A 19,846-nucleotide genomic window follows, 5' to 3' on the forward strand; every position below is an offset into this window, starting at 1 on the left:
GACTATAGGAGAAAGGATATTTCCCCTTCTTGCTGTTCCTGCCTTTGGTATATGCTTGTACCTTGTCCTTTTTGTTAAGACCACACAGCTCTATTTAGAATATAAATGAGAAACAGAGCATCAGTTTTACTATCACATTGTCCTGAGATATGACATAATGGACTTATTTATATTACAATCTTCTTAGGCAGAGATAAACCTAATCAACCTAAAAATTCTGAAAGAAAATAGAGGCAAAGTCCATTTCTTTGTGTCTCAGCCAGATTCAACCTCTGAAAAGTGTAGAAGCTGACCTCAGCATCCATGAATTTCAAATTTACAAAATTAAATATTTACATGGTACCCAAATGGCCACAATGCAATAATTTATCTTTTCTGCCAGGACCCAAATTTATTTATTTTTTATATTTACCTGTATTTAATTTTTTTACTGAGTTTATTGGTACATCCTAGGTATACAGTACAGCTACATTCATTACTGGGATCTTGTACCTTTATATGACAGGTCTTGGTTCTCATTTTCTCCGCTTGTCCCTGCCCTCCCCCAAATTTCAATCAGGAATGCTGTGCTTCCCTACATTTAAGAATATAGCATGTCTGTTCAACCACTTAGGAGTCCACATTTTAACAGTGTTGTTCCATATGTCGTTGTGCATGTGCAGGCCACAAAGATTATAAGACTTTTTCTTGTATTTTATCAGATATTTTGGAGAAAAATCTTGTTGTGTCAGTATTTATAAATTAGCAGGCTAATAAAAAGACAAAGGATCTTCTATTTGCATTTAAGTTTTTAATGGTTTTAATATAAAATAACATGGAAGAATATGCTTTCCATTCAGAATTGCTTTTTCTGATTTTCAAAAGAATAATTTTGGGGGGGTACCGGGGATTGAACTCAGGTCCTTGCACTTGCAAGGCAGGCCACCGAACCGCTGAGCTAAATCCCTGGCCCTAAAAGAATAATTTTATGCAACATTTTACATTGATTGTATTTTCCATTCTGAAACCATACCATAAAAAATATAGTTATCAGTGAAAATAAAAATAAAGTATTAATTCACTGAAATACATATATTTAAACATTAGATTAGATATTTCCTCTATTACAATATTTTAACTAAAGCTGGTATTTTTAAACCTACAGAAAGATGATCAATCAGCTTGTTAGATTCTCTCCTACACATATTTTGCCCTGAAAATCAGAAGAGGTGGTATTTAAATGTCAAATTATTCATGCAGTATTAAGGTTCTGGTTTAGAAATGCATGGTTGACAGAAAAGATTTGTAATACTGCATTTACCTATGCTTCACTCTAGCAATACATATGCTGAGTCTCTGTGCATAGTCGTTTAAGTTTGGTGCCTTGGTGCATGTATCCTTTGACAAGATTCATCATGGTTCCCATAGAAACTCTGCCTGTATTATCATCTGTAGAAGTACAGAAGTTAAAACTGTGTTCACAATAATACATACATAAGGTAATCAAGTCACAGCTGTTGTGGAAACCACCTTTTAGAGTCTGGCTTACATAATTTTTTTAAAATTCTGAGCTTTATTATATATAACAAATATGATTTCATTTTTAACAATCACCAAGAATGGACTGGTGCTCAGGAAATGCTGCACAGTCTAGAGGTGTAAATGTAATTATATTCTGAATGGTCAAAGGCTTGGTTAATTTTTCCCTAAGACAGATCAACACTCACATGAAAGGTAATTGATTAGCAGCTAAATGGCCATCCTTTCTGTGATGTGGGTCCCATAACCCATTTCCAGGTTTTGATTCCCTGTGAGAGCTCACAGGACTCAGCATACCCAGGTACTCATGTCTAAGATTTATTACAAAGGGGGGAATCAAAGCAAAATCTTCAAAGAGAAATCTGGAAGTCTTTCAAGACCTTCCCCAGTGGAGCCAGATGATACACTTAACTCCTCCAGCCACTGGTTGGAAATACGTGGGAAATGCTAGATAGTAGCGAGGCTCATTAGAGACAATGCCCACTGTTTTTACTGGAAACTATGCATGCATGCACTCTCTACCTAGACCATACCAACATCCAAGATTCCAAAAATGACAGCAGATATTCAGCATAAGCCATATTGTTTGTCAACAGTCTAGGCAGTGAGCCATCTTGTCATGAAAGAAAAGTTTCACATAGTGTAAGACACTGATACCATTCAAGTCTGCAGATACCTGCCAGAGGTCGTGTCTCAAGGAGTTCTTTCTACATGTGATGACCTCAGGCATGCTATGTTAACTCGTTTCTGTACATATTCTCTTTCCTTAATAACATACACATACTCAGATACACCTCTACATTTTTTTCTAAGATGCCATTGTTAATATTTTGGGGGAGATTTAAATGCTATTTTCTGTTTGGCCATGGCTGTAGTTAAAGAGGCTTAGAAGTACTCAGAAGTCATTTTCATAAAATCAAAGGCAGTTTTACTATTTATATAAACTGAGGGCCATTGGAAAACATTTTGCAGCAGTCATTTAAAATCCTCATTAACACCTGCTTTGAGACAGCTCTTCGGTGGTCGGATGAGCAAGTGATGACGGAATGGCTCTTTATTTTGTGGGAGGAGTGAGGAGCCGTGAAGTCTGTTCACCCACCACGGTTTCTGCCTAGCACAGAGAACAGATTAGAGAGCCATAGACGTGGCACCAGTATTTATAAATACTTTCAAATCTCCTAGCTCTTTCTTTTCATTTATAGTATCCAGTGTGATTAAGGTTGTCACAGGTCCTCTGAGGCAGTGTGGAACCTGGCACTATGTCTATAAAAGCCTAACGCTGGTTCCTAAAAAGTTGTTAGGCCCTTTGAAAAGCTGACGAATACATATGATAATTTTAGCTAAATAAAATCCTTTACTGCTACTGCAGATTTTTAGAACCTTTTATACCTAACTTAGGGAACTAATTTAAATTTATTCCAATATGCTATGTCCAGAAGTTAATAAATCACTGCTTGTTGGCTGCATTTAAACTCTTCTGAGTCATTTGAGCCTACTAAATTTGATATTAATGCATAAAAGATAATGTTACTATTTAAACAATCCGTTCCCCTGCCAGTAATTGCAGAATAGAGATAAAAATGTTCTCTTCTATCAGCCAAAAATCAACTTTATAATTTCTGTAATTAAGCTCAGCATATACAGCTTTGATTTGGAATTATTTTATTTCTAAAAGAAAAAAGAGTAAAATCAGTTTAGTGAATTTAAATCACGGATTCCATAACAACATGAACTGATTTGCTTTCTTGGATGTAACTTCCTCTTAAGTGTGTAGAAATTAATAGTCATTCCTGAAACTGAAATGTACAAGACTTTATATTATAATTGGTACTGAAAGCAGAACAAATATTCTGTCGAGCTTGCTCAATTCAGAGTGAGTTTCATAGTTTAACATATTACATAATGTAATTTGACAAAGTAGTTTTGGGTATCAACTATATTTACCATGCTGGCCTTGTAAAACAAGTCTATTAGTACCCATTTTCTCCCTCGCTCTATCAAATGTAAGCCTTCAAGACAGTTTTTATTCCATACGTTAACCAGTGGCACATGAGCCAAGAAGAAAGGAGAACTTCGATGTACTCCAGATGCCATTTCTGACAGGGACTGTCCTTCAGTAGTAGGGCAAAATAAACGGAGATTTTCTGTCCTCTGGGTTTCTTCATTGAATCAAAAATCCACCTTAGAATCACTATTCTAATAGGAAGGTTACAATGAAAACTGTATTCAATTAGTGTCTCCAGGATAGAAGGCATAAAAAATTGAAAGGCAGGTTCATTAGTTACATACTTTCTTTTATACCTGCCAAATGAAAAATATTCTCAGCATTTTAGAAATGAGGAAACAGATTCAGAAAGGTAAAAAGGATCACAGAGCATGTTTTTAACTGGTGTTAGAATCTAGGAATTCTTTCTACTAAAGAAATAACTTTGCTAGGTACACTGATAAATAATTTTAGCTACTCAGGGGGCTGAGGTGGGAGGGTCGCTTGATCCCAGAAGTCTGAGGCCAGCCTGGGCAACATAACAAGCCCCAGTCTCCTAAAAGAAATAAACAAATGAATAAATCAATTCTTAAAAAGAAATAGCTTGGTAGAATTTTTGAGACATCAAAGATAAATTTTATTTCATTTAACTCCTTCATTCCACATGTAGGTAAAGCAAGCATGACAATTGCCCAAAACCAAAAAGTTGCTTGTAGCAAAGCAAGAAATAGAATCTAGTTCAGTAGTTTGTTCATTATTCCTTACTTGGCTCCAGTTATTCTCTATAGTCTTTTTTACTCCTCCACTGCTGATCTTTCCTTCTCAGTCTCATTGGCTTGGCCCTTTTCTTCCATTCATAGTCTCAGCAGTCTTCTATCTTTATGTGCCAGCCAGCAATTTCCAGACTCATTTCTCCAGTTCATACCTTACTCCGTATTCCGTGCCCTATTGGAGATCTCCCCTGAGATATCTAATAAATTCACCACTCTCATCTGGGCCATGAGAGTGATTGTTTTTGAAAATGTTAAATCAAATCCTGTTACTTCTGTTGAAACCTTTCGGTGAGGGTCTCTTGGGTGGCTGCAGCCCAGTGTTGGAGTGCACACTTAGCTTGCACAAGATACTTGGTCCTAGGTTCAATTCCCAGCACCAAAAAAGAAAGATAATCGAGGGAGGGTGGGAAAGAGGCTGCCTGGCTTACAAGGATTTTCTGTCTTCTTCAGAATAAAAATTTTTAAATCTTACAACACTTTGTTTTGTGAGGAGTGATATAATGACATTTTTAAAGGCTCAATGGTTGCTGTTATTATTTATCTTCTTTCTCATTAGAGTGAAAATTCAATGAAGGGAGGAATCTTCATCTTAGTTTCATTATTAAATATATCCCAAGCACATCCGTTCTGGTTACATAGTAAATGTTCAACTAGTGTCTGCTGAATTTGAATTCATGCATGCATTAAACACTTACCCACTTGACATATTCTGCCAGATCCACGTGCTACATTAGCGCTTCCGTTCTGGTCTCTGTCATCATGAACTGGTTTCTGTCTTTAGCGTCTCACCCTAGAGACACCAACTCATTAGGTGTTCTGTGGATTCTAAACATCAGTGTTTGTTAAGTGATCTTAGACAACTCAGACGTATATACATCATTTTCCATGAGCTTGTTCTGTACCAGTACTTCCCTGTATCTACTGCACTGGAGCAGTGCATTTAATCTCAACTATATGTCGTTAGGAAACTCGGAAGTAACGTGGTCTCTGAAGGCTGGAAAAGAATTCTAAACAGGAAATAAAATTCAGGAAAACAGACCAAAGAAAGAACTCTGGAAGTGTGTACTGTGTGAGCACCTCTTTCATGTTGTACAAACACCTTTTCCATGTCAAATGATGCCAGGGTTCCAATAAATTTTTCTGTCAGAACTAATGGAAGAATAGGTTTAGATTGTCTTTCTCATTTCTATATTTGGCTGTTTATAACAGCTGCCACATTATTTGCTGTGGCAGAAAGCTCATAAATATAGACGCCAACAGCACTGTATTAAGTCATTTTCCCAGCAGTTCCACTAACCAAATCGGTGGCCTGCTGCAGTTCAAGTTCCTTATCTTTAAAATGAAGATTTTGAGTAAACTAAACCCATTCTAGCTGCAGTAGTCTACAGTTTTTATTTCACTTTCTAAAATTGTTATAATTGTTAGTAATGATAAAAAAATACTTTCTCAATATGGTTTTGAAGGGAAAATTAGTCACTCTTCCTATCGTAGAATTGGCTGGTGTCTCCAGGTTAATGTGCTACCAATAAGATCTTATATTAAACCATAATTTTGTTTAGGTAATTTATGCTGTCTTACTAGATTCAGTTTGATGACTTGACAGGGCTCTTTTTTTTTTTCTTTTTTGGTGCTGGGGATTGAACTTGGTACCTTGCGTTTTCAAGGCAGGCAGCGGCACCACTGGGCTAAGTCCCCGGCCCCTATGGCTCTTTAGAAAGTGCAGTCAACAAAGAAATTACATTTCAGGGGCCAGGGATTTAGCTCAGTGGTTCTGTCACCTGCCTAGCAAGCATAAGGACCCGAGTTCAATCCCCAATATCAAAAAAAGAAAGGGAAGACTCTTAGGATTCATATGAGAACAGAGTGTCATGAACTTTGTTTACAGGACATAGTTGTTAATTTAGCCAGGTGTGGTGGCTCACACCTGTAATCTCAGCACTTGGGAGGATTGCTGTGAGTTCAAGACCAGCCTTGGCTATATAGTGAGTTCCAGGTCAGTCTCAACTACATAGTGAGACTCTGTCTCAAAAACAAAACAAAACAAAACAAAACAAAAAAACAAGAAATTACTTTCAGAACAGTCCTAGAAAAATATTTTTACAATGCCTCTCATTATTTCTCCTCCAATATACATTAAGCAACAAGAAATTCCCACTATTACTATGTACCATTATGAGAGTGTGAGCTCTGTACCAGAATCTCTGGAGAAGAGGGTATGATGTAGCAGGGAGGAGGATATGTCTGTAATTTTAAAAGGTTGTCACATGAATCTATTGTCAACCACCCCCACCCCCATTTGTTTGAGAATCACTGTTCTGAAGACCCAGTAGCCTTGTATACACACACACACATAAAACTTCTTCCCTTTAACTGAGACCACCACTTTATTTACATGCATACCACATAAATGGCTACTTATTTATGTACCTCTATTTTTCATGTACTACATTATATAGTACCTGAATCCAAAAGATAATTTCTATTTAGTAAATTACTGTCTACAGTTTTGAACATCATGAAGCTTGGAGTAACTGGCACATTATCATTGAATAATTCATGCAAATTCAATTCACGTAAAGACAGATCTACCTCAAGTAAGTTATTTCTTTGGCATCTGAACAAAAGTTAGATATACCACAGGCAAAGTGTGAGTTAATATAACCACTGGGGAAAAAAATGATTTTTAAAGTAAACAGTGTGCCTTTTAAGAACTCCTTGTTCTCTAGTTTCTACTTCAACTAGGATGAGGGGAAAAATATTTTAAAATAAAAATGTCAGTCTTTTAGATAGCTCCTTATAATTACTATGTTCAGATTATGGAATCAGGGAACCAGCCTAGAGTAATTACAAGTACATAGTCTGGAGTCAGAATACCTGTTTGGAATAACAAGTCTACCACCTCTCTGTAATCTTGGGCAGATCATTTAATCATTAGAGGTCTTAATTACTCACCCACACCTCTGAAGAGGGCACAGTGATCCTACCTGATCATCAGAAATCTGAATTTTTCGTTATCTTGTCTCCTAGTATTCCAGTCATTTTAACAGTTACATAATAGCAGAATTATGCTTAAAAGCTATCTCCTGATAAATGAAAAAATAGTTTCCTATGCCGTGAAAGGCAGTGTGGGTTTTTACAAACATTTTTAGACTTCCTTTTTTGATCTCTTTTCAAAATGTATATACTAGTGCTTGTTCTATTTATATCACATGTTTAAAGCTGTACATATCTGAGGCAGAGGCTGAAAAAGTGAGATCCAAGGGGATCTCTCTTGAAGATTCAGGAACCTTCTGATGTTGGAAAAGTTCTAAATGCATGCACATCTAGTTGTGTCCTTAAAGGGAGAGGAGTTCATGATCAAAATAAGGCCTTTTTTTATTTCATTCACCCAAATAATCTGCATTCTTTAAGATTTTGATGGGGACTTTTATTGCAACATGTAGTTATATTTGAAGGTCTGAAGGACGTCACTAAATATTTGTGTCTACATAATAGCTTTTCACCCTAACAAAAAATCAAAACGGGAATGTCATGAGTCCTGAGTGTGGGTTTTAGCACATACTCTGTTTCTGCAGGTCCGATTCCCATCTCACTTCAGTTCAGATCTCAAAGACCTTCTAAGGAACCTGCTCCAGGTGGATTTGACCAAGCGATTTGGAAATCTAAAGAATGGTGTGAGTGATATAAAAACTCACAAGTGGTTTGCCACAACGGATTGGATTGCTATTTACCAGAGGAAGGTGAGGCTCTCCTTTCAATTTAAAGGTTTTTAAAAGTTAAGAGTTTAAATTATATTAATAGAAGCATTTTCAACTTAGCAGAATTATTTGATGTTTTATCTTTTAAGTTAATCCTATACAAAAACTAAAATACCTCTTAGCGCACAACTTAAAAATGATTTTTTTTCTTAGATAAAAGAAAAATACTTTTTTCTATTTTGATCATTAGTCTTAAATGCTTTCCTTGTTAATATTTTTCAACCCACATCCCTCACTCTTCACAATGTTGTGGAAATTATATATTAGATAATATCCTTAGGATTTGCATCTCAAAACCGATTTGAAGTTGCATAAGAAGACAATATATAAATAAGTACTGAGCTGGGGATTTAGCTCAGTGTTCCACTGCCTGCCTTGCAAGCATAAGGTTCCGAGTTCGATCCCTAGTACCAAAAAAAAAAAAAGTTACAAACAAGTACAGTCACCCATCCAGAAATGGCATGCAGGCACTCAGCCAGATATAACATTTTATTCATTTAATTTGCTTTCTGGAGACATTTTTCAGTCTTTATTTCAACCTCAGTTGGTGTTTCTCAGGCTTCCAAATTGTTTATGTAATGTCTCCCAAAACAACAGCTTTTTCACATATTGTGCCCTTGAAAAAGTTTTCTCCTTTCCTCTGAATGGTTTTTCCCATTTGTGCATCTTTCATATTCTTATCAATCCTTTAAGAGTTCACTTAAATGTTACCTCATTAAAGTGATATTTTTCTCAGAAAGGTCATATTTCATATGCTCACTAGTGTTTTAACGTACTTCATTGAGAACAGGGATCTTCCTTGTTTTTATATTCCTGTCATTAAATACCACTAAATATTTGCTGAATTATTTATTGAATATTCATCTTTTTTCATATATAACTTTCCTTTATTCATTTGAAAATAATTTGAGGATAAATAGTGGATATAGGACTTCTGATTATATGGCTTCTTTGGAATATCTAAGCAAATTGTCTGAAACTGCTACATGTTGTCTTTAGCAATTATTTATTCACACATTTCTGCACATAGATTTTGAATGTCTGAGTTTATGGTAAGTATTCTGCAAGGTCCTGCAAATACAGTGTTGAACAGAATCAACCTTAATTCCTGTCTGTATGAAGTTTATAGTTTCAGGGGGCAGGGAGCTTATTCATATGTTCATCTAAGTTCAAAGCAAAAAGAGAAAGAATAATTCTGAAGTTTTTGACATGTTTTGCTTGTTTAAGAGATTTTGAAATTCAGGCTATAAATATAAAGCCAAGTTAATTTCTAGCATTAACCATAATAAAGAGGACAACTTGTAGTTGAAAAGTAGTATAGTTAAAAAAATAACTAGTTTTCTTTTAATTACCTACCTACATTACCCATGTAATAGCTATGTTGATTGTAGCATGTTAAGTTAATAAGTTATCACTTTACTTTTGTAATAAATTTAAGAAAAGATTTTACTGTGCTGAATTATGTTTCCGTCTCCCTTTGATACTTAAATGTGAATAAAAATAACTTCCATGAATAGTGCTTTCATCTTGAGTTTATTTTTTTCTTTGTTTTTTGAAATAAAGCCAAAACTTCTCCTGTTTTAGAGAATTGTGTTTTAGATTGCTTTGGAGCCACATGAGTGAGTTTCCTGAAGGGGAAAATTTTTTGATTGTTCTAATTAAATATTAAAAGCAGTTTCTCTAATTTATAATTTTAAAAACATTATAAAAATAAAGCAGTAAAAGAATTTAAAAATGCAACAAATAAAAAATATAGTAAGTGGATGCATTATATATATTCAAGAATAAGGTCCATGGTGATTTAAAAGATATTTTAGATCTCATAAAAAATCATTTCATATTTTTTCTCTATTTGCTATCACCAATGCAGTACTTTATGATTAATAAAGGCAATTCTTCTTGCCAGGCGTGGTGGTGCACACCTGTAATCCCAGTCCTTGGGAGGCTAAGGCAGGATGGTCACCACAAGTTTGAGGCCTAAACTATATGTGAGACCCTGTCTCAAAAATGCAAAACCAAACCAAACAAAAGAAAAAAAATTCTCAGTCACTTCTAATTTTAGATGTTGGAATAATTCTGTGAAGTAGGTAGCACCATTTCCCCACTTTATTGATAAGAAAATCACCCCAGATAGCTTGATCAATTTAAATGCTGAGTAACACCAGGTTCTTAGCATTCCCAATCCCAGAATCATATTATCCCTGTAACATCTTTTTTTGACACAGTTATTAAAATGAAGCCCCAAACCCACACGTTGTTTAGTGAGATTCTATAGATGTTGCATGTCATCTGCTTAACTTTTATCCTTTGAGCATTCATGAGAGGAGGAAGACTAAGGCAGCAAAGAACATGAACTCTGGGTTTAGGTAGACACGGATCTGAATCCCAGGTCAACCAATCATTATTCTGTCATCCTGAATAAATTATTTGACTTCTACAAAACATCGTTTTCATCATACTTAAAATTTGGATTAAGATACAGAATACAGAAGGCAAAATAGTTTCAGCAGAAAGATTAGATTGGCCCAGGCCCCATTTTTCTTTCTGGTTGAGATATGTTTTATATAGTTATAATCAGGTGATTTGAAATCATCATAAACCCATTATCCAGGTAGGATGGCTATTGATATTTGACATGTATTATTCATTCTTCTGTGTTCCTCATCAGTACAGTCCTTTGCATGACTTAGTAAACCACCTAAGACCTACTTTCTCCAAACCTATACTTTCCCTCCTTTTTATCACAATTAGTACTTACTACAAAATTCCACTCAGGTGACTTCACTGCTATATTACAAAAGCATTTTTAACTACTTACCAGTCCAATTATTTAGAAACAGGATGACAAAAAATTGCATTTTTTATTAATTCTTCTAAGATAATATAACTGAAAATATAAAAAATGTTATCAAATGTATTTAGTGCAAGAATCAACTGGGTGAAATGTCACCTGCCCGTGGGGTGCTCGGGATGATATAAACAAAACCCGCTCCCCAGGCAATGCTCGGAGTGAACCTTGGGGTGGAGCAGATGACTTAACCAGCTAAGTTTGCTTCTTTAACTGGTATTTTATTTCAGTTGAAATTTGACTTCCTAGTTGGTATGGAATAATTAGCTAATTGCCCCCTTAGCACTTACTGAATAATCCTGATTTGGCCCCTTTTTAATAACAAATACTTTGCTCTACTTCTGAACTTTATTATTTTGTGACTTATCTTTGTTAATTCTTGTACCCTATAACTTTACAATGCACTTTAATATAATCTGGGTCTAATTCCTCTATCCTGGTTCCAAATTTTCTGTTTTCTTGCCCTGTGAACATTATTTTAGAGGCAACTTTATTAATGTATTTAGAAATATAAATAAATATTTCCTAGAGAGCATCCTTATCCCCTACATTTCTCTTTTTTAAAATTAGACTTGCCAGTGGCTTATCTACTGTCTGAACTTTCTAAAGGTATATGTAGTATTTGAGGATCTCATGTGTTATTACAGTAAAGCTGCATATTAATTAGAAGAAAACCTGAATCTTGAAAATGTACCATTATTTACTCAAATGTTTTCTGGCATTGAGTAAAGTTATTCCCTTCTCACATACAGTTCTATTTTATTTATATCTTAAAATTATTTCTTAAATTTATGTTTTTGTTGCTACTGTGAATGTGTTCACTTTCCTATTTTAGCAAGGTATGGGGAAAACATATTTTCTGTATTTGCATCATAATTTGCCACCTTACTAAATTCTGTTGTTGCTTTCCATAGGTTTTTTTTTTATGATTAGTTTGGATTTTTATTGATAGTCACAGGGACAGGGATTTCATTTTGCCTGTCACTCTTCCACAATTTACATCTCTTATTTTTAAAAAGTAGTGTATTTAGCTCTCTTGTTTTGTTTCACTGTAGAATAGAAAGGCCTTTCATGTTTTACCACCAAAATGAAGTTGTCCATTTGGCTAAGGTAGGTATTCTTTAACCAGATTTAGGAAATCACCCTGATTCCTAGAACATCTTCTTTGACATATCATTGTGATGAATTATACTGGGCAAATATCTTTATGTCTCTGGAATCAACACAATGTAATTATGGTATGTTTTTAATATTTGTCCAGAATCAATTTGTGAACTTTTAATATAGCATTTTTACTTCTATAGATACACATTTCATTGATTGACAGTTTTTGTTTTTCTGGAAGTACAGATTATGTGGGATTCATAAAACAAAACAGGAAATTTTCCATATTTTTTATTCAGAAAAATTCCAGAATGTAAAATTATAATTATTCCTTATAAATTTTTAGATAAGGACTATGGACTCCTCTTGAGTCAGTTTTAGAAATTTATATTTTCTATAAAATCGTTCATATTCATTTGCAACTATTACTGCTTATATTATCTTTATTGTTATATCTATTGTTAATTTATATTATGTATATTTTTAGATGTTTGTAGCTTTTAAATTTTATTAGTATTTTAAAGATTTGTGGTATATTTGAATCTTTTCATATTTATAAATAAAAATGTCTGCTAATATTCTGCATTTACATACAGTCTCATCATCTATCCATGCCATGTACTGAATTTTTAATAATTATTCCGATAATGGGATAGGACTGAACTGCTGCCATCATGTAGAGTTCATATATTTTCAAAGGGGCTTGAGTTACTGTTAACTTATTCAAAAGTAGTAGACTATAGGAAACTTTACATTGTAGTATTAAGCAAATTGATTGATAACCAGATATCGCTATCAGTGAAACTAATAGGATCTCAGGACAATGTACAAATAGAAATAATCTAACACTTTAATATAGGTTTTTATATCTGTGGATTATAACTACACACAAAAGTCCAAAAAAATAGTAAATTATATAATTTTCATGATCTTATTTATCTGACCTAGTGTTTATGAACAATGAAACAGTCTTAATGTAATCTAACATAAAAAGAAAAAAAAATACAGGGCAGTGAAGTAACCTGGACAATTTAAACTATACCTGTATGGTTGCCCCATAAGTGTGTTTCTGAATGCTGGTTGGCTAGAAATAAAGCAACTGCTTAGCTTGTTTCTCTGTACAGAGTGAAGCAATAATTCCCGCGGCAGGGTGCAGAAGACACTGGCTGGCACATAAAGATTGTATTAGAATTTCCATTCCTACTTAATTTCCACCTTAGTCTTTAAATGTCTTATTTATGTGGGAATCATATTGGCATAATTATGCATATAAATTATACACATACAAGTGATATATAGTAAAGAACATTTTGCTGAAAAATACATACATTAAAAAGCTTTTGAGATCTCTGGTGTAGGTAGCAGCAGAAAGATCTCTGGATGAGAACTGGAGACCAGTGAATTTGAGACTTGCTTTAGCTACTTTTTAGTCATGTAAATTTGGTCAACTCTGTTTCATAACCTGTCAAATGGAAATGAAAATATCTGTTCTGCCTTCCTCAAAGGAGTTGTATTAAGGAAAAACTGAAACAACTGCATGTAATTGCTTATAAATTCTGTAAGTGCTGTGCAAATTGCAGCATTTTTTTCTGATTTTGCTCATACATTTAACACACCATGAAATCTTCATAGAATACTGTATCCTAAAGAGTTGAAAGGCATTTACCTTTAGTATCAAAAGAGACAAATCTTTAGGATTTGACAATTCTGTAATTCAAAAAGAAGTATGTTTCTTCCTAACTTCCCAAAAAGTTTTGATGGCCAGATATTTTAAACACAGCAACTTGGGAATTTCTAAAGGAATTAGAAAGACTGGGGATACAGCTGGTGGAGCAGTTTGCTAGAATTTGGGAGGCTCTGGGTTCAATCCCCACTACCGAGACATCACCATCGACAAAGTGGAAGTAGGTTACAAGTAAGTCTAAGGTGTCTCTGTTAAGCTCAGGAAAAAAGGAATTTTAAAGGGGGATGAAGCCTTTGGAAATAAGAAACTGATTTAAAAAAAAAAAAAAAAGGAGAGTCCTGTGACCTAAGGAGCTAGTATTTTGATAACAAGAGTTTATTTTCCTAGAAATGTCTTAAGTATCATGTTGATGTATACTTTTCCTGGAATTAATATGTTGAGATTTTTAGAAGTAAACACTGTTTTCTGCTAATGGTATTATATTGTAGGGAGTTAATGGCACTTAAAGATGCCATCATGTCAGAATAGTAGGGATTTATTTTCCTTTGTGTTTGAACATTCTTAGGAATTTCTTTTTTCCTCTTCTTTTTCTCAATTATAGGTTGAAGCTCCATTCATACCAAAGTTCAGAGGCTCTGGAGATACCAGCAACTTTGACGACTATGAAGAAGAAGATATTCGTGTCTCTATAAACGAAAAATGTTCAAAAGAATTCAGTGATTTTTAGAGAGATGGCAGCCAAGCTCGCACTCAGTCTTTGCACTCTGTTGAGATACAAGGTGGAGCCGAGACCACCCTTGTTGAAGCAGTTACCTAGTTCCTTCATTCCAGCAACTGAGTGAGGTCTTTATCGCTGTCCTTGTGTGTGCACACTGCATCCACCTCTGTAACAAGGCACTGCTGAGCAAGCACTGTCTGTGCCATGACACAGTATAGACCACTTTCCTGCTTTGGGGTTGTCTTTCTCCCCATTTCTACGTCCATTTCTTCCTTTTCGTTAGTTTTTTTTCCCCCTCTCTATAAGTGCTCCATTTTATTTTGTTGGTGTTTTAGATGGGCAGTGTCAATGGCTATGTAATATGTGAAAGGAAGGGTAAATGTTGCTTTTAGTAGTTTTTGCCAGTATTTTTGTTGGCCAATGGCTTGAAGATAAACTTCCTAGTAATCATTTATACTTTGAGCAGCTCTGACTCGGTTTTGCAAAAAAAACAAAAACAAAAACAAAAAACCTTGATAATTTTTGAAGGTAAAATGTCTTATCTACAAAGAAATTTACACAAATTAGGACAATAACTTGCCTGGAATTCACTGTTCTGGCAATAAATGCAGAATGGCTAGACCCAGCAATTTGGATTTCCTACAGACCAAAAGTTCTATTTTCCTTTGTCTCTTTTTATATTATCCTTCCCTAGCGTTAACTGAATGACCAGCCTCCACAATGTGACTCATGAGTCTTATCCCACGAAACCTAATAACAGAGCACCATCCAGACTTTCTCTCTCAGAACCAGCACTTCTGTAGGTATTAGAGGAGGGTTCTAAGATTTCTAAACCTTAACTCTTCCATCAGAGTTTTAGCCAGTATTTTAATAGAACAAGCTTATTAAAAGTGACAAATTTTAAAGTTTCTCATATCGTCCTCATTGTAAACTTTTTAAGGGAGAAGAAGCAAACTAAAATGAACATTCATTTGGATGCATACTTCGCCAAGTCAAACAAATGGCTGGATTCTTGCAAGTAATATAGAGGTACTCTTATATAAGTGAGGCTTTTTGATTGTTCTGCTTTGTAACAGTGAGAACAAAAGAAGTTGCATGGTCTTATTATTCTGGTGTACTATATTTATAAATCTAAGGGAGGGGCACTGTTGCAACTTCTAGTTTCATCCCATCCCTCAGCAATGAGGAAAAGGGACAAAGTTTATAAAACTGCCACATTTGTATTTTAATTTTGAGGTGTGATATTTTTAGATATGTCATAATTTCTAACCTTTTTTTCTCTCAGTAAACAGAATGTATGATCATGCAGATACAATTTTAGTATTTGAGTTTAGTTATTTTTTTATACTTTTTTGCCAACTGACTTTAATAACATTGCTGTCACGTGGAAATTTCAAGCACTTTTGCACATTTAGTTCAGGGTTTGTTGAGAATCCATAGCTTATGTCAATTTTTCTTACTTTTTTTGATTTTTGTTTTTAATTTTCCCCATCAGGTTTTCTCCTTCTGTCTCAGCGACCTACCTTAAAACAACACACCAAAATAATTTCAAATAAACTGCATTCATGTTTATGCTCAATTTACATGCACATGTGATGAATTTTTTTCATCAAACTGATCTTAATGTTTTGTTACCATTCTACTTACTTTCTTTCTGGTGCAGGTAGGTCACTGACACTACTGCTTTTTGTTTGTCTCACCCCCTTATAAAACCTTTGAAGACATTAGAAAATACTGTCTGAAATGTTCACCGATCTGTGTGTCTTTTGGTTGTCCAGTGTTTCTGCATAGTAATGTCATACTAAGCTTGATACTGACTTTAGTTGGTTCCCTTATGTTTAATATGTGCAAGAGAAATCTGAAGTACTCAAATAGCAAGTTGTATGTAAAAAGGATTTATCATCATGTTAATAAATTTAAAATGTCATTTGTATAAAATATTTTAATTTTGTGTATTTCATTTAAACCCAAGAACATGCTGATCATTGTATTCTATATGTATGCTACAAAATCTATGGTAGCTTTATTGTATATTATTGTAAAATTATTTCAGTAAATCATGGGGATGACAATTTGATTATTACAATGTAGTTTTCAGTAACTAAAAAGATTTCTATAAATTCTAAAAATATTTTTTTCTATGAAATTATAAGTGCCCAACTACAGAATCTACCCAGGTAGAAACCCCTAAGCATACATTGGTTTTTGAGGGCTATTCAGCCATTTTACTCTCTATTTTAAGACATGGACAAACTGTCAGATATGTTACTGGAGTCCATTTCTGACCAAGCAAAAAATTAGAATATTTCAAAAGCTTATGAAGTTCTCAATTTTAGCCACAATGTAGCCAAAAGCAAGGTAAAAACTTGAATAAGAAATAAGTGGCAAAACAGTATTTAACTTCAAATTACATCATCTGATCCTGAAGAAATTATGTTTTTGCCTAGCAAATAATTAAAAGATGGCATTGTGTAGAGTAGAGCCCCAGGCTGAAAGTCAAGACGTCTTAATTTCAGGCCAGGAAAATTCAGCATGACCTTGACCTCAGTCCTCTTATCTGTAGGGCAGAAGCATTGGATTGGGCATTTTTGAAAGTCTCCTTCTAATTTGAACAAGTTTTGACAAGATTCTCTTTTTATCTGCTATTTTAAAGGGATATCATGCTTTGAAGTCTCAGTAAGGTGATATATTTTGGGGCATCTTTCTTCTTACTTCTGACAGTGTTGTACAGTTCTTTGAATTTTATGAGAACCTTGTGTCTGACTTGATTCTTTACTCATTTGCTCATGCTAAATACATGGTTGATACCAAGCTGCCAGCCTACCAAAAATAATACTGTGGCTTCTGAGTATTGCTGTCTTGTTCTTGGTATTTTCTTGTACTGACCGGCCACTGGCCTGATAATACTCATTGTAAGCCTGAAAAAAATTATTTTTCTTTCCCACTGATTGTTTTTTCTGCTTGTTGTAAGAATCAAATGAAATAATGTATGTGAAAGCACCTTGTAAACTGTAAGCTATCAATGTAAAGTGTAAAGGTGTGTTGTTATTTCATTAATTACTTCTTTATTTAGAATGAAATTTCCTATGCACTATTATAGCTAGGAAATGCTGAAAACAGTTGTGTTTTTTAATTAATCAATAACTGCAAAATTAAAGTATCTTCAAAGGATAAGACTACTGGGTCTTGATTTTTATTTAATAACTTATCTCCTGATTTCACTTCCTGCTGTAAGTATAGCTCAGTGATGGCAAATATGAAAGAGCTTTAAAGGATTTGAGCAGCTTGCTATGGTTTATGAGCCATAGGTTTGCCAACACTGGTATAGATACTTAGATTCTTAACTCTTGCGCATTTTGGTTGATGCTTTGGTCATAGGAGCAAAACCACAGAAGGAGGAGTGTCCGCCAGTCTTCTCACACATGATCCTTACTAAGAAACTGCTAGGTTTACCCCAGAGGTTTAAAACAGTCTTTCTACTTTCTCACTTTTCATATTGGTCCAAATTAATCCTACAACAGTGTTGCACACTGTCATGTTTATGAGGTTGATTCTGCAAGAGGTCTCATCCTCAGGCTGTAACAGAGGTAGGAATTTATTCTGTTTTCTTCAAGAGATCTTTAGAGCTTCACATCTTACCCAGTTTAATCATGCATTTCTGTAGTTGTCCTTTACCTCAAGAAAGAACCCTTTTAGATAATTACTTTAGTAGCTTATCATTTTGTTTCATTGTTATTGCAACCATTTGTAAATATTGATGCATTCTATAATGTGTTTACTGTTTTTATCCCAATATTTGCTTTATTTCATCATTATCATTAATGTCAATTCCTAATTAATGTAAGTAATTTTCTCATCTACTTATAAAACTACAAAAATCTGTCTTTACCACAGAACTGTCATTTGAAATTTGGTTAACTTTAAGTTTTTCTCCTATGCAAAAATATTTAATGTGAAATTAAATATTTGTTTTCATTTCAGCTTTTCTGAAGATTTTCTGTATGTTTAATTAATAGCCTTTGTGCCCATGGTTAAAGATGGAGTTGCAGATTTTGTTAGGAACAGAATTCATATGTTGAAATCCTGATCCCCAGTACCTCATAAGGTACTTATGTTTGGAGATGAGGCCTTTATAGAGGTAATTAAAGTAAAGTCATATGAGTGGCCCTAATCCAGTGAGTATTGTCCTTACAAGAAGAGACTGTGATAAGAGTACACAGACAGAAGGATGACCACCAGATGATGACATATGGACAAGATGTCCCTCTACACACCAAAGAGGGAGGCCTCAGAAGAAGCCATCTCTGCTAACTTTTCTTGGATTTCTGCCTCCAGAACTGTAAGAAAAGTAAATTCTGTGGTTTAAAGCCTAAACTTTGGGTCATCCATTCTTAAACTGTCACACCTACTGAACTATATACTCCCATGTTGGAAAGACTTGCATTGATCTCCTTCAAATATTTTTTACTCAGCCAAAACTGAATTAGTTTGCCATAGGCAAAAAAAAAAAAAAAAAATTTAAGAAAAGAGAAAAAAAAGAAAATGTATCAGTGTGGTTACATGTCTCATTGCACCTGCTGTCTTGTTTCTTCTTTCTGTGAGAGTCCAAGGAGGAGATCACGAACAGTAGCTTTTAAGATACTGAGAGTGAGAAAGAGCACAGGTGGCTCAAGCCATTAGCTTACCCTTGGCATTGGACTTATCAGTGTAGTGAAAATACAACATAAAACTGAGAGCAACACAGTCATTGAGTTACAGTCTCCCACCTGTTCATATGAAGAAATAACCAGAAGGAAAGTGGGAATGGTAATGAAGAGTTGACAAGGAATCCTATAGAGTCATAATTTCCTGACTTTCCAGGGGTTAGTAATAGTCACAGTAAGTAATTAATTTAGTAATTTTCTATTGCTGCTCTAACAAGTCTCTACAAACTAAATTATTTAAACCAACACAGTCTTATTATTTTACAGCTCTGGAGGTCAAACATACACAGGAATCTCATTGGGTTAGAATTGGGGTGTCAGCAGGGCTCTATTTTTTTCTTAAGGCTAGCAAAGAATCTATTTTGTGGCTTGTTCCAGCTTCTAGATACCACCTACTTCCCTTGACTTGTGACACTATTTCTTTTTCTTCCAGCAACATTAGGCCAGGTCCTTATAAGGTATCATCATACATACACCAGTTTCTTCTATTAATAAATTGAAATACCCTAAAATGGTTTCTCTTTTTCCTACTGAGATTAATGTTCCCATTATCCTCTTTCCTATTTCATGTTGTACTAAATGATCCTAGAAATCACTATAAGAGGAGAAACTACAATGGTAAAATAAAGGTCAGTCCAGACAAAATTCAGAGTTTTCTATCAAAAGATTCTCATTAATGAACTTTTAAAACTGTTATCTAAAAGAGAAAAGAAAATAGTCTCAGGAAGAAAAAAAAAAGAAGATTGTCATTAATGA

The 19,846-nt window shown here is 34.5% G+C and overlaps 1 protein-coding gene and 1 long non-coding RNA gene across 13 annotated transcripts in view; one reads left to right on the top strand and one right to left on the bottom strand.

Annotated features, from left to right (window-relative positions):
- The window catches only part of Prkacb (protein kinase cAMP-activated catalytic subunit beta), a 117,589-nt gene extending 100,377 nt beyond the window's left edge, over positions 1–17,212 (top strand). For all 9 annotated transcript variants that reach the window (XM_033758366.1, XM_033758367.1, XM_010636740.3 and 6 more), the window contains 2 exons: positions 7,851–8,015; positions 14,271–17,212. In XM_033758366.1, the coding sequence (XP_033614257.1) occupies positions 7,851–8,015; positions 14,271–14,396 (291 nt within the window). In that variant the 3' untranslated portion in view covers positions 14,397–17,212. The remainder of the gene's footprint in view (positions 1–7,850; positions 8,016–14,270) is intronic.
- The window catches only part of LOC104870932, a 72,311-nt gene continuing 53,374 nt past the window's right edge, over positions 910–19,846 (bottom strand). For 2 of the 4 annotated variants that reach the window (XR_782667.2, XR_782666.2), the window contains one exon: positions 4,077–5,065. This is a non-coding gene — a long non-coding RNA (uncharacterized LOC104870932). Of the gene's footprint in view, positions 2,630–4,076; positions 5,101–19,846 lie in introns of those variants that run through there. The other 2 variants (XR_782668.2, XR_004515114.1) reach the window with 2 other exon arrangements.

Source organism: Fukomys damarensis, unplaced genomic scaffold (genome assembly GCF_012274545.1).
Source record: "Fukomys damarensis isolate Sample0158 unplaced genomic scaffold, DMR_v1.0_HiC HiC_scaffold_33, whole genome shotgun sequence".
Lineage (NCBI taxonomy): Eukaryota > Metazoa > Chordata > Mammalia > Rodentia > Bathyergidae > Fukomys > Fukomys damarensis.